The sequence below is a fragment of the Bombus bifarius genome, unplaced genomic scaffold (assembly GCF_011952205.1).
Source record: "Bombus bifarius isolate JDL3187 unplaced genomic scaffold, Bbif_JDL3187 scf7180000007973, whole genome shotgun sequence".
Taxonomy (NCBI): Eukaryota; Metazoa; Arthropoda; class Insecta; order Hymenoptera; family Apidae; genus Bombus; species Bombus bifarius.
Window position 1 is genome coordinate 2,240,344 of NW_022884359.1, and position 14,545 is coordinate 2,254,888.

The 14,545-nt window shown below is 36.5% G+C and overlaps 1 protein-coding gene across 2 annotated transcripts in view; it reads right to left on the reverse strand.

Annotated features, from left to right (window-relative positions):
- LOC117216705 overlaps positions 1 to 14,545 on the reverse strand; it is a 37,930-nt gene that overhangs the window by 11,410 nt on the left and 11,975 nt on the right. For both annotated transcript variants that reach the window (XM_033463646.1, XM_033463645.1), the window contains exons 2-5: positions 11,729 to 11,904; positions 5,203 to 5,387; positions 2,391 to 2,629; positions 1,668 to 1,946 (exon numbers count right to left, since the gene is read on the reverse strand). In XM_033463646.1, coding sequence (XP_033319537.1) covers positions 1,668 to 1,946; positions 2,391 to 2,629; positions 5,203 to 5,387; positions 11,729 to 11,890 — 865 coding nt within the window. In that variant the 5' untranslated portion in view covers positions 11,891 to 11,904. The remainder of the gene's footprint in view (positions 1 to 1,667; positions 1,947 to 2,390; positions 2,630 to 5,202; positions 5,388 to 11,728; positions 11,905 to 14,545) is intronic.

The window sequence follows — 14,545 nt, forward strand, 5'->3', positions numbered from 1 at the left end:
TCATTTCTATACACAAATATAATTTCCGTCATTTTATTTGATAAATTATTTGGTCTTCGGGCTAAAACGTATTTCTTTCATCTGAATCTTAACTTAAAAGATATTATATAATATTATTTATTTCAACGGTTACAATCTTTGCTTCTACATGAACCATATCTTCGTATAACAGGTTTGTTTCATTTTTATCTATCGTGCGTAAAAATGTTCCTTTCTAATAATAATGTGATACTAAGAGGAAAAACGATAACAGAAATACATTTATCATGCCTTTTCCTGTAATCTTTATATGTAATTAAAGTTAGCAAAAAGCATGACGAACTTCTTCCAGGATTTAATATCGCGGAAGAGCAACTGCGTCGCGGTTCATCAGTTTTCGCGAAGGAGAAGGATCACGGGATCGTTTCCCGAGCGGGACCGGGAAAACAAGAAGCGGAGACTTTCACTTTCGTGCAGCATCAACCAACAGTACGCGCGATCGTTTAGCGGGCGTAATGGCGCGTTCAGCCAGATCGCCTAATTTCCCAGGAAAACACTTCAACCGCTTTCCACTTGGCAGTTAGACGACAATCGTGTGTAATTACTCTTGTATTCTTGTTTCTTTACGATGCTATTGAATTTTTTTATTCAAGGGAACGAACGATGGTATTGTGTATGGCTGTGAAAGCTTCTTCTCGTCGAATATCATAAAAAAATATTGGAATTTCAGGATTCTCGGATTAAAAAATTGGCCAAAATTCGAGGAGAACAATTCTCACGGTGTGGGTTGATCTTTTTATTAAAACGATACAAATATTTACAAAAAAGAAAATTGAAATCGCTTTAATAGGTTCTGCCAAAGTAAACTAGACTCGTTTGAATGGCTACGTGTCTCTGGCACCGTGAAGTCACGGTAAACAACGAGTTTACTCGCGCTTTTCATTCACAATAAATTTCACACTTGCTCAGCATGACTATCGAATCGCCGCGAGAACGTAACGCCTCCGTGCTGTCGTAATTTCCCCTCTTTCGCGCTATTTAGCTTGGCGTTTCGTTACGGAATCCGTTTCGACGTTTCGCGTGACATCATTCTCGTGAGTCCCGCGATAAATCCACGACGATAAACACGAATGAGTTTCGTGGAATGAAATTCGAATGAGTTCCGTGGAATGAAATTCGGAAAGGATGTCAAAATATGAAAGTAAAAATTCAGAGCACACAAATGGGATGGAAGCTTCTATTGAGAGACGAATTAAAAAAGATAGAAATCCGAGAAGGAGAAAACGAGGAAAATCTCGGAGGAAAATTTACAACGATAAATCCACTGCAAGTCCGAGTGCATTTCGCGGGATGAAATCCGGAAAGGAGAGGACGATACGAATGAAAGTTCGTATTGGCACGTCGAAGAATAAAAATAAAAGTTCGACAGGAACGAAAAGAATGAGAGCCTCTATTAGCAGTCGAAATATAAAAATAGAAATTTCCGTTAGAGAAAACCAGAAGAATGGTATAATCTTCTTACGTAAATCCGAATACTTTTCGTGGGACGAAATTCGATAAGAATGAAAGCTCGTATTAGGATGTCAAAGGATAAGAATAGAAAATTTGTATTGACGGCAGTCGACATATAAGAGTAGGAATTTCAGAAGAAAAAAAAGAAAACATGAAAGCTGGTATGATTGACTTACCGGAGGAAGAATCTCTAGAAGGTCTGGAGGGTCTGGGGCCCAAAGGATGATGACTCTGATAAGGTGGAGGTGTAGCAGCGCTGTCCGAGCCTATTCCACTGCTCGCCGCGCTCCTCGTGCCGCCTCTGTCAACCGTAGTACTACCGCCTACGATCGTTTGATTCAGGCAGCGCCTGAATTCTATTCCAGCCAGATTGCCCCGGTGTCGGTGCACTGTATCGTAATCCCGCGGAGGCAGCAGAATCGGACCCACGTCATTGTCCCCTGAGTTGCCTCTGCCTGAAAAGGAATAAGCCGTGTCTCGCGCTCATCTCCCTCTCACACCAAGCAGTCATCGATATTCCTACTTGTACCCATGTTTGTATCTTTTCTTCTATCTGTAATGCCTCAAGGTATTTCAACACTCAGCACAGAAAATTTGTATTTATAGGTATATTATATGCATTATACAATATAATGTGTTATTCATATATTTTATAAAATACCATACAAATCTTTAGAAATGTAGCGTAGATTAACAAAATTTCTATGAAAAATAACGAATTGGTCGTTCTGACCACTCTGCTGGTTCTAGCGTTAAATTTCATGACACAGGTATAATTGTATTTTTGTCAAATAAAATAAAGTTGTAATTTAGAAATGTATTCACTGTCGTCGTTCGAATAGAGATTTTTCTAATTTAAATAATTTAATGGTGGAAATTAATTTTAAAGAAATATTTACCCAGCTTGGCACGCAATTCCGCAGCCAAAGACTCGTATATTGTGGTAGTCTGCACGGTATCGTGTCTAAGTTCGCCACTACCCTCCGATGACTCTGATTCTCTGGTGCTTCTACCGTCGCTACCTAAATTGCTACGAGCTCTGCCTTCCAGCGAGTTCACCCTTGCCAAATTGTCGGTGTGTGATGCCAATGCTTTCAACTGGCCACCCAAAAGTTCGGCTGTCTCAACCGAGTCGCATCTAAAGTTACAAGAATCAAATCCACGCGTAAGAACAACGTATGTTAGGAAAGTTCTTTTATTAATTTAAAACTTATTAATTTAACTAGGATTAGAATCAAATTTTTAATTAAATTCAGTATCTCGAATTTTTCAACACTTATGTCAGTGTCTAAAAGCTTTCAATGCCATTCAATAACCAGTAATTTATGAATTAACATACTTTTCTGTCTGTTTATACTTAACGACTAGTTCTGACCTAATAGGTAGACAGATTGATGTTTTGCAGAGAATCTGGTTATTGTCGTAAATATTCGTTTTTATGTATTTGCCACGCTGAGATGTTATTTTCATTGATTGCGTGTTTTATGTAAATTGAATGTTTTATGTAATCATTATATCAAATTGTTGTGTAAATTCTATTCACCTCCTCGTTCATGTGAGTAAGCTATACAAGCTTATGATAAATATATAAATATAAATCTTAATACATGTAGACGAAAAGTATTAAATAATTTTAAACAAAAATGTAAAGTCACTTTTTAACGTGAATGAATGTTGTAAATAGAATTTGTAAATACACTCTGGCAGCAATCTAATATTCACATCCTATGTGGGTACTCGGATAACCTGATTATTATTGAACATACATGCGTAGAGCTAATTATTTTAACTTGCGATTTCATCAATTTTCTAGTAATAGAATTTTTCATTTATTTCAAGTAGACATCAATAAACAGGGTAATAAGAATTCATGACCTTTTATTCAAACTTTACAAGTTCAAAGATCAAAGTACCAGAGAAAGTTACTTGGTAAGTTTGTTAGAATTCGGAAAAAGATTTTGTAAATTGCACAATTTTGTTACAATTCTACAAGTTCAAGAACCAAAGTACTAGAAGGCTCAACCTCATGATCAAGATAAATATCGACTTATTTTCCTATTTCTTACACAAGAGCAGAGGTCGCCTTTTAATTTCTAAGCAACCGCCATTGAAACCATAGTCTCCGCGATCGATGACCTTTTATTATTTTCCATGAACTCGGCAAGAAATCGCGGCCAACGAACGATCGCATGCCTCGAAACGAGCCGCGTTCCCGAATGAACCATTTACCTGGTTTCGATCGAAACAGTCGATTCATGAATTCAATGGCGATGTTGTATAATCCGCGGTTCCATTACGTATCAGGAAATCATTGTACCATATGGAAGAGAAGAAAAGAAAAAAGAAACGCGCTCTTCTCACGGGATAAAAATACGGTAATCTTGTTTTCAATGGCAAGGCTGTTCTTCTATAGCGCCAATGGGATTAGCATGTGCGAACATTGGCTTCTGAGCGTTATTAGTGACCCGTTACAATCGCGCAGATCGTTAATTAGCGAACGCCTTGAACTAACAAAATGGTCACAGTGGCTGCCAGAAATTTTTTTTTTAAAGAGTGTAGTTGCTAAGACTCTCGCGAGCCAAATCGATTTAATTCCACCTTTTATAAATTCCTCAATTTAATTTGCGAGTACGCGATCAGTATCTATTTCATTTTCCAAAAAGTTGGCATTTTACGTTCACCGAACTTACTGGCGCTAGGTTAGCCGAGTTAACGAGGTTGTGGCCGGAAATTAACGCATTTCGAACGATCTCACGGAATCGGTAACGCGGTCGTTTGCCGGATAATTATCTGTTAATTGGTACTAATGCGATCAAATTGTGCGAACTGGTCGTTTCTCGTGGTTCTATTTAATTAGAGATTCGTGGTAAGTTATGATAATAAATATCAAAGATCTCTACGAGAGAAAAAGAGAGCGTCGAAAAATACTGTTTTACTGCCTCAGGGCCGCCCTGGTTCATCGTTTCATTCCGTTACTAACTGTACGTTAGGAAGAAAATTCAAACTTGATTCAGACTGGCGGTCACGGCACGGTCAGATTTTCGTTTGACTTGACCAAACTGCCTATTACGTGTAAACGATTTCAAACGGTGCCTGATTTAATCCCTTAGTTAATGTCCAATTTAAACTTCTGGTAGTTGAATCTACGATAATTATCTGAACTTCTATTGTACGAGTTACTGATTCTCCAGTGAACTGGGACTGTTTCAGACAGAAAATTGTATACTAAAATTATTTCAATCATTGAACTCCTATTGAACAGACTACTTATCCCTCAATAAGTTCAAATAAACGAAGTTCCATTGCAGTATTACTTTAACCCTGCTGCGTCCTTCCGGTCATCCTCAATCCAATTACATTTTGTTGATACTAAAAAGTAAGTCGGCATTGAGCAAAAATTTTAGTGTATGATTTCTCGTTTCAATTTTGTACTAAACGTTCTTCTAAAATATTAACTAAACCAGGGCGAATGCAATTGTACTCTGAATATTTCGCGAGTTGCACAATTTTTCTGTATTTCCCCTACTTCATCTTTACTTCTGTTTCATGGGTCGTTTTGGTTCTTCGTTGCATAAAGAATACTTGACGAATAGAGCAACACCTGAATTGCTAAAACGAGCAACAGTGAAATATAAAAATGTGAGGATCGCAGTAGGGTTAATTATGCAAGTTGGTTGAAAATATGATTCTTAAAAGCGTGTATATAGTAACCTGTAGGCGTGCACGTGGACAGGATTATTGGTGGCCGGATTTGGAAGCAGAAGAGTGGCGGCGACGACGTCCTCTCGTTGCACCGCAGCGAGTACAGCGTGTCCTGGCACTAAATGCTTCACGGCCGACCTCGTCGAACCGCCCGGATGGACCGTCTGTATAATCTTCAGGCCTTTGTTGCTCACCTGACAATCGTAAAACGTGGACGATCAGCTGGTCGCCGCTTTAATAGCAGGTACACGTTTAACGGTGGTTTAACGCGCACTCGACGTAGCCTCGACGATGAGTTACGCGGCCACGGAAACGCGTCATTGTTGCGTACTAAAATGCAAATCGACCGATGGATACATTATACTAGCGAGGATCGTGCTACTTTGATGGCTGTAACGCATCGGCGGACCGAGCTTTAATGAACGTTAACGTCGCCTCGATTTTCTGCCTTAAAAGGAAACGGAATGCCGAGGGAACGTTGCAACCATTTTTGCATTTTTTCGTCTTAGAGTTATGATCTTGGAGATTTTTTATTTATTTTTTATTTTAATTTTTATTTGACTCGATAAACTCGCGTTCTTTCAATTCTTCGTCTTTCAACGAAGCTTTAAAGACACTTTTATACTTACAGTTTCAATTAATTCCTGAATTCCTGTTGACAAATGCAATTGTACTTCAAATCTTGTGCGAGCTGCAAGATTTTTCTCTACCTCTTGCGATTCTTATTTTATTTTTAAGTCTTTAAATTGTTTTGGTCTACGAGCTGTTTTAATCTCACAAAGAATATTCTCACACATGTTTGTACTTTATATCTATACGTTGTTCGTTTACATCTGGATCGTTACCACTAAAATTTGGCAAATTACGTAGAATAATTCACTTTCTTTTTTTTTTTTTATTATCGCAATGTAATTATAACAGTCTGTCTGTGGAATCTACCGGCAGTTCGGATGTGTACGGTATCGACATGTGCAAGGAAGAACCTCACTGAGGTGAGTGTCTCCTTTTCCTATTGCTGTAGTCTAATATAGTTATTTATAGACGTTTGATAATTGACATTTGCATCTGCGCTGTCAAGGTCCAATTCGATTCAGAATTTACATCTACAGATACAGTTAGCTCTGCGCTCATAAAAATACAAATGCACTTGAATCCTGCAGTTACAGTTATAACTTGTACTCGAGCATATAATTATCTCCTAATGTGTATTTCTGATGTATCATTACCGATATACTGCTGAATTATTTTTTAATTGGTATACTATTACTAATGTACTACTAAATTTTGACGATAGTTACAAGCACACTCTGATTATTGCTCAATAATATCGAAGAAGAAATGCTTTCCCCATAACAATACCATGTTCTGCATGTTATTTGCTGCTGCGTAAAAATGCAATTTCCTTTTGGAAAGCATATAATAACAGCGTAACGATGAAAGCGAACACGATAGTTCAAGAAAAAAAATGGACTTTCTCTACTTTACGATCACGCTCTTAGGAATGTGCGTACGAGCATATCGATGATTATTGCTCGCCCCAAGGTGCTGAAATTACCAGCAACGCTGTTTTATTAGCGACCATGAAGATCCATTAAAAAGTCGATGAGTAACCTGATGAGTAACTGATTTTCGACATGGGTCGGTCGTAAACACGATATGGCATTGGTCAAAAACATAAGTTGTTTCTACCGACGCAAATTCTCTCTGAGAAGTTGAAATCTCTGATCTTACAATTAAGAGTAAATTAAAGTCTCCTTCTCGGAAGATGTCTAGAAATATAGAAATTCGTGAAGATCTTCTAAAAATCCATCGATTGCAACAAATTGTTCCATGGATAAATTATGTCATTTCCTATATTTAGAAAAGTCCATCAAAGGGAGAGAGTTCACGAACTACAAGAAAATTTCTCGAGTGTCAATTCCTTACTCTTGTCGATTCTTACAATGAACTTTTCATTTCAGAAGATGTCTAAAAAGATATAGAGTATAAGTACGTCAAAAAAGATTATTCGAGATGAGAAACATTGCTATGTTAAAAATATACCAACTTTAGGAAATTGTTATATTCATTAGCTCGCAATTTTCAAGAATCTTCCTGGAATTTATTTCTCTACTGCGATTGATTCCCAGAATTAAATCTTCCTTTTAGAAACTATCTGAAAAACTTGAAAATTGTTAAAAAAATATTCAGGTTGAAAACTTTGCGATATTCGCATTGAGGCATTAAAATATCCGATGTATTTTGAAAAAATCCATTACCACGCGCGATTACTTAGAAATTTTCTCAAGCATTTTTGCCCATACGCCGAACAACTCTGCTTGCAGTTGGAGTGGCAAGAAAATTACAAAATCCAATTCCGAAACGAACATCGTAACAGATGCACGAACAATAATCAGCGCTGTCCTCGCGTCTGCGGTTTCGGCGAGATCGGGCAAGGAGAAAATGACGCGAGCAATTTTCGTCGGCCGCGAAGACTGTTCATTACAGCTGACGCGAGTCTCCATCGCGAAAATTCGGCGCGTTAAAATATTCTCAAGGCGAGCGATCTCTCGCAACGACCTGGCAATTACACTTGCACAACAATTAGGGGGGCCTCGCATAATTTCGCAACAATCTTTTTCTTTCTTCTCGCGCCCATTCCCTCTCTCTGTTCCTTGTAAAACGTGCCCGCGGCGAATTAACACGCCGCCTAAATCTACGCAGAACGACGCCCATTAAGATTGAACGCGTCGATAAGAAGAACACCTTTGTTTTCCAGACGATAAAGCTTCGAGAAGCTTGCCAGTACCTAAACGCGCAATAAATCACCCAACGATAAGCTCCTCGGACGCGAGATACACTTTTTTATGACGACACCTGTTAAATTCTATGATTCAGATCTTTATAAAGACTTTTTGTCGGTTTATGAGGTCCACTACGATTATAGGATTTTTTTTTGTTGTTGTTGTTGAGCAGAGGACGATGATAATAATCTGTTTTTATATTTCTCCGAGTTCCTAGAAGGAATTACTAATATCGTTTGTGAATAAGAAATATGAATCATAAAGGTTTCTTTCAGATTCTCGAATCGCAGTTAATTGGATGTTTTAGTAAATAAAAAAATAACTTCGTCGATTTTGGAAAGTCTACCATGATTATATTTTATACTGTTCAAAGGGAAGTAATAACAATGACTTTTCCCTGAATCCCTCTTTTATGCAAAAAATTGTTAGTGCTCTTTGCGAACAAGAAATACGGATCATAAGGGTTTTTCAGACTCTTATATTTTAGTAGATGAAAAAACAACTTCTTCGGTTTTGAGAAGTCCACTATGATAATTATATATTTTTTGTTTTGTCCAAGGAAGAAGGAAATAATGATAATTTCTTCCACGGGTTCCCTAAATTTTTGCAAAAAAATTCTTAATACTCTTTGTGAACAAGAAATACGAATCATGAAGGTTTTTTAAATTCTTCAACTGTAGCTAACTGGATCTTCCGATAAATGAAGAAATAAAAGACGACTCAAAGGCGATCATTCATCGTGGACTTTGTACGGACGAGGAAGACAAGACCAATTTGGTAAGGAACGAAGAATAACGAGGTGATTTTAAAATCGACATGCAACCCCTTTCAGTAAATTTCGATTGACATGCAACGGGAATGTCGAGCAACATGCCAGCTTAACGGTCACGGGACAATTTCGGTGTCATCCATTTATTTTCTCTTTCCCATATTGAACGCGCCGGATGTATTAGCGGCGTGCTCGTTTTTGCTAACATTCGGGTCAACGAATCATTTATTGCGCTTATCTAATTAATCTGGCTCAATGAAACCACTTATTAATGTCTTTACATATAACTGGATCTTTGAGCCTGAGAAATGTTTTGAGAAGTCTAACTTCTAATGTATTTATTTACATCCGTGTATAGATGCTACTAATACACTCACAGCACTAAACGTAGAAATTTTTTATGAATATATTGTGTGTATTATGCAAAACTTTCTGAAATTCTATTAGCACTGTAATTACATCTGACTATTACGATTAGAGCAGGAAGCTTGAAACCAATCTGAAAATGAATATAGCAGTTACAAAATTTTTAATACAAATGTGAACATTATATATGTAGTAAAAAATTAGTATACAATATCCCATTATTATTGCCAATTTAAATGTTTTCGGAATCCTTGTAAAATTGACACTTGCGCCAAATATCTTGTAGCCTCTACGTAAATTTTCAGATTTGTTTCAAACTTTATTAGTATAATTGTCATAATCGGGTCCCATAAGAGCATTAATGAAATCGTAGTATATTCAGAAAACGAATCTGTAAGTGTTCAAATAATTTCATAAGCCAGTCAGTGTATTTAATTCTGGCTAAACGAAATAAGAAGAAACACCTGAAGAAACTATCGATTCTATTGAAAGTTCAACGAAAGTTCACACGAATGATTTATAGCGGGGGCGAAGAAGAATCGCTTGACATCGTTCCAGGAACTTTTCTAACTTTCTGATGCAACAATTGCTCGTGGCACGTTTTCGTAACAACAAAATCTAGGTTTCGAGGGGAATCAAGGAACGAAACTTTCCTAGAAACAACACGAAACGAATTTTAAGAGACCACATTAAATTCTATATATACTATCTCTCATAAATATCCCGATGCTTTCATCAATTTCTAGTAACAGTATGTGAATTTCATCAAAGTATACGAATTAATGATGAATCATTAATTAGAGGCAACATATACTCTGATTCAATTTCTAGTGATAGTATGTGAATTTCACCAAAGTATGCAAATCAGTGATGAATTACTAATTACGGGCAACGCTTACTACCTTTTTATGCAATCACTAGGATATAAATCTAAATTATCTATTAAGAGATATAATGATAGTATATTTTAATATAGCAGTACTGTTTTCTTACTACATTTGTTATTTAACATAACAAATTTTCTATTAGTTTAGAAGTTTAATCTGTCTCATAATTCAAAAATGAAAAAATCAGAAGATAAATGGTTTGTCTAGAAGAATTTCTAAGAGAATAGTTCCACAAGATTTGACAACCTACAAACACCAGTTTTATTTTTGCATATTGACTTCCAAAATCCAATTTAATCAGGTTACCATCCATCAGATTTTGCCTAATCGTCATTTACCAACCACAGTAAAGAAGAAGAAATTTGTTATAAGTGACAATATGCTTAATAATATTGAGAAGGTCTATAATGAAAATACAAAAAGTTTATTACTGATTATCATGAATAATACAAAATATTTAATTCATCGTATTGTACTCAGTTTCGTTTGTTTGTAATTAAAATACATTTTATCGAAAACAAGCAAACGTCCGGATATTTTTGAGACTGTAAACCAAACAATGTAACAAAAATCCGAAGAAATCTAAAAATAATCCTGCTCTAACTGACTTTTTTTACCTTCTCGTTCCAACATCATCCAAGTTGTTTTCCAAACAAAGAACCGCTCCCAAAATGGGATTTCTACGACGAAAGAATTTAAAAAAGCTGGCTTACGACAGCTATTAAACCACGAATCCAACTCCACCCCCGAAAACTCGTGGCTATCAATTTCCAAAACAAGATTCTTCGTAAAATTTAGCCGTCACCTTGACCATTTTATACTACTCATTTGCATATCTCGATTTCACAACTGTTGCTTTTATCTGTGTAACCTCGAAAAGATCAAAACAGAGTCATTAATTCGAGGTGCAACCCCCTTCCTAAGTTTTTTATTTATTTCGAGGTGAATTTGGCGGAAAAATGTGAACGTTCTCGGGGAAATTGATAACCGCCTCGAATAGGTCGAGGACTGGCGATCTCAGGTATGTAGGCTGAGGTCATAAATTGGTGATTTTTATTCGACCTGCAGACTGCTTTCACTGGCAACCGATCGACGCGTACAAGTAATAACCCTTTGCAGTCGGATATCGTTACGGTGGAGACATTTAAAATTTGTCTTCATAGTCGGATGGCATCACTATGACAGCGGTATACGCACTTATTCACGTATCTAGTATTATATTGATTAACTCAAAACTTGAAGCATATCAAACGCAAACTTGCAAAGTTTTAACGTTTTTGTTTCTCTCGACTTTCCAAACTTGTCGAAATTTTTAATTCTTGCCTTTCCAAGTATCTTAGAATTTTAATTCTCTGCTCTTCAAATTTCCAAGATTTCAAACTTCTATACCACCAAAGCTCTTGTATCTCAGATTTTCCACCTTTCGTTTCAGTCAAATCAAATCAGTCTCGTGTTTTGTGATTTTCAATACCTGTATTTCGATACCTTTAACACGAAAAGAATACAATAATCTTCCTATATACTACGTATTGTATTATATTGTGCGCATTGTATGTTATTATAATACGAAACGTGGTGTTGAGTTACATCCGCTATAGGACCGCTACAGGACCGCAAAGGGTTAAACTTAATGAAGAAACGTGGTATCCCTTTTCTGATCCTGACAATTAATACTCTTTCACGCGATATTTTCGGCCACGAAACCGGATCTCCGAAATGGTACCGCTCACCTGCAGCGTGACCTTGAAAGGCTCCTGAAGCCGTTCTCGCTCGAGCAGGTAAGCTATGGCACCAGGCATCGCATCCACCCCCTTGGCCTCTCGAGCGCCCAGGTACCAAACATAGTACGAGCTCTTCTTGACATCCTTGCTGCTCCTCAGACGCAGGGCCATCACTCACTGTTCGACTAAAGAAAAGATGCATCGCTCGTTAGCTTGGAAGCTTTTAGTTTATTCAGAGGTGGGATGATTATGGACTCTTTGAGAAATGAACGCTTGGAAGTTGGGGGAGGAAACGGTGATAGGTTGAGAATTTGGTTGAAAATTTGATTGAAAGTCTGGTTGAAAATGTGAGAATTCTTGAGAGTTAAAAGACTGTGAATTTAGAAATTGGGAAATCTACGATTTAATTATTTGAGACACCATAGCACGATAAATATTGAAATTCTTATCAAAGTTTCAAAGATGCGCATTTTCCAGAGTGTTAAAACATGCAAATTTATTAGTTGAAAATTTATAATTTGAAAAATATATTTCTCGAAGAGAAGAGCTTATTAAGTTTATTATGAAGACTCTTGATGAAGAATTTTCGATAGTTAATCGAACACATTGCTCAAACCAACAGTGAGAATCGGGACACCAGATGATACTTCAGCATAGCACGATAATTATTGAAATTCTTACTATAAAAGATTCTTTTTATCGGACATGGCGTGTTCATAACGTTTCCCTGGCGCAAAAACGGCGATTTTCCACGAGGCAAGCTTACACAGCCGTAGCTGACTGGCGAAGAACACGAACGGCTTGTCTGTTCATCCGCTTCCTCAATTACTTTCACGCTTAAACCCGTTTTCTACGTTAACCGTCTCGCGAAGAATCGGTTCCCACCGATCTACATCGCGTCCATGCCGATCTAAAGCGAAAATATCCCAGGAACCGGAACAAAAACACGTTCAGGATCAATGTCGACCTCGGACGATCGATTATCCACCGATTTTTCATGCATAACCTGTTCGTTTCGATAGCTTCCATACAATTATCTTGGACTGTCCAAGATCCTGAGATACGAGATTGAAATTTTCAAGTACTTTTTCAAGAAATTAATATTCAACAGGTTTTAGTATGTATTTAACGCTAGTTTTTGTCTGACTTTCATAAATTTTGCTTAATTACAGTCAATTAACTGATTAAGCCCGAATTAAATATGTGAATAAAGTACCTACCTATTAAACTTAAACGAAGTAAATGAAACGAAATGTACACTTAAATGAACGAAGTACTTATAAATGAGCATTGTAAAATACAGAGAATAATATAATATCCAATATATTCGAAATAGGATATAAAAGAACATTTAAGATAAACAGAATTGTATTCCAGGACAAATTACGATCATTTTTCGTTCCAAATTTTCTAACCCTGTTAAATCTTTTGGATTATTTTCCAATCATATTTTTATATCGTCAGAAAGTTTTTCAAATTTAAGAAAAATACGAGAGAACCCTTATTACAACATGATACAACTTCTCAGTTTCAATTACGTGCTAATGATTTTCTTGAAGCATTAAAAACCCGTTTCTCGGTTGAAACTCAAACAAGATTGAGATTTAAATAATTCCAGGATTACATCCGACTTAAAAACGTAAGGAAAACTTAAACGGGTCGTTATTAATACATATAATTCGATGGCGTGCTAATCTCTTTAGAAGATCGAGTCTTTTTCTAGACAGAAAATAAAACACGATTAAAGCAAATTCAAAGAATCGTAACACAATTAAGAAGATAGCTCGAATAGCAATAAAATGTATTTGTTAGGAAGAAAAACGACGTGTACATTTTTATAACTGTAAAAACCAGCTAACTTTCAAAGAAACGAAAGAAACGTTGAAAAAGTGTGAACTCTCGCTTTTGGAAATGCTCGAACTTGATCCGCTCGATATACATGCGACTAAAGCACGCGAAACTGTACACGATACTGTCCGCTCTTACGGTTGTTCTCTTTATTTATGCATTACACGCATTTCGAAATCTTATACGCTCGCGTGTAGCCGTAAATATGTAATAGGCTCGCTTTACCTACGGACACAGAACCGTTTACAAGAAGAGTTATGTTTCTTTTAACGATAAATCGCATTCGTTTATCCGGCTACATATACACCATCCAACGTACAAACCCTGATTAACAGTCTTTCAACATCTATATTAACCCTGCTACGTCCTTTCGCCCATTTTCGATCCAATTATAATCTTCTAACGCGAAGAAATATCTCAAGTTTCAACGAAATATAAATCAACTCAATTTTACGTTAACACGTTGACCAGCTATGGTGTTCATCGATAGTTCAGCTTGTCAAATTTCTTAGAATGATGAAAATAAAATGAAATTTATGGACTAGAAAATGTTCAACGACGTGAATAATTTATTATTATTATTTGTAATATTTTGCAAACATTAAGTATTATCGAGCAATAGTATATTTTCCTGGACAAAACATGAAATTCACGTGGCACGTTCAACCTGTTGAACATATTTTTAAATCGTACGAATCTTTTTCGTTGTTAAAATGAGAGCAAGATTGAAATGTAAGAAAAATTGAGGATTACAACAAGTTTAAACTACATTATGATTACTGTTTTCTAGTAGTTATTGTAATTAAACAATCAATGTTATCGTATCAAAATTCCTATTTTTACGGGTCACGTGTGGACCGATATCTAAATACCATCGACTTTCAATCTGCGTTCTACATACAACAAGGAAGTATTTTTTATTAAAAGAAACTTCGTTAAAAGAAACGTGGAGATCGTAAGCGTGGAAGAAGGAAAAAG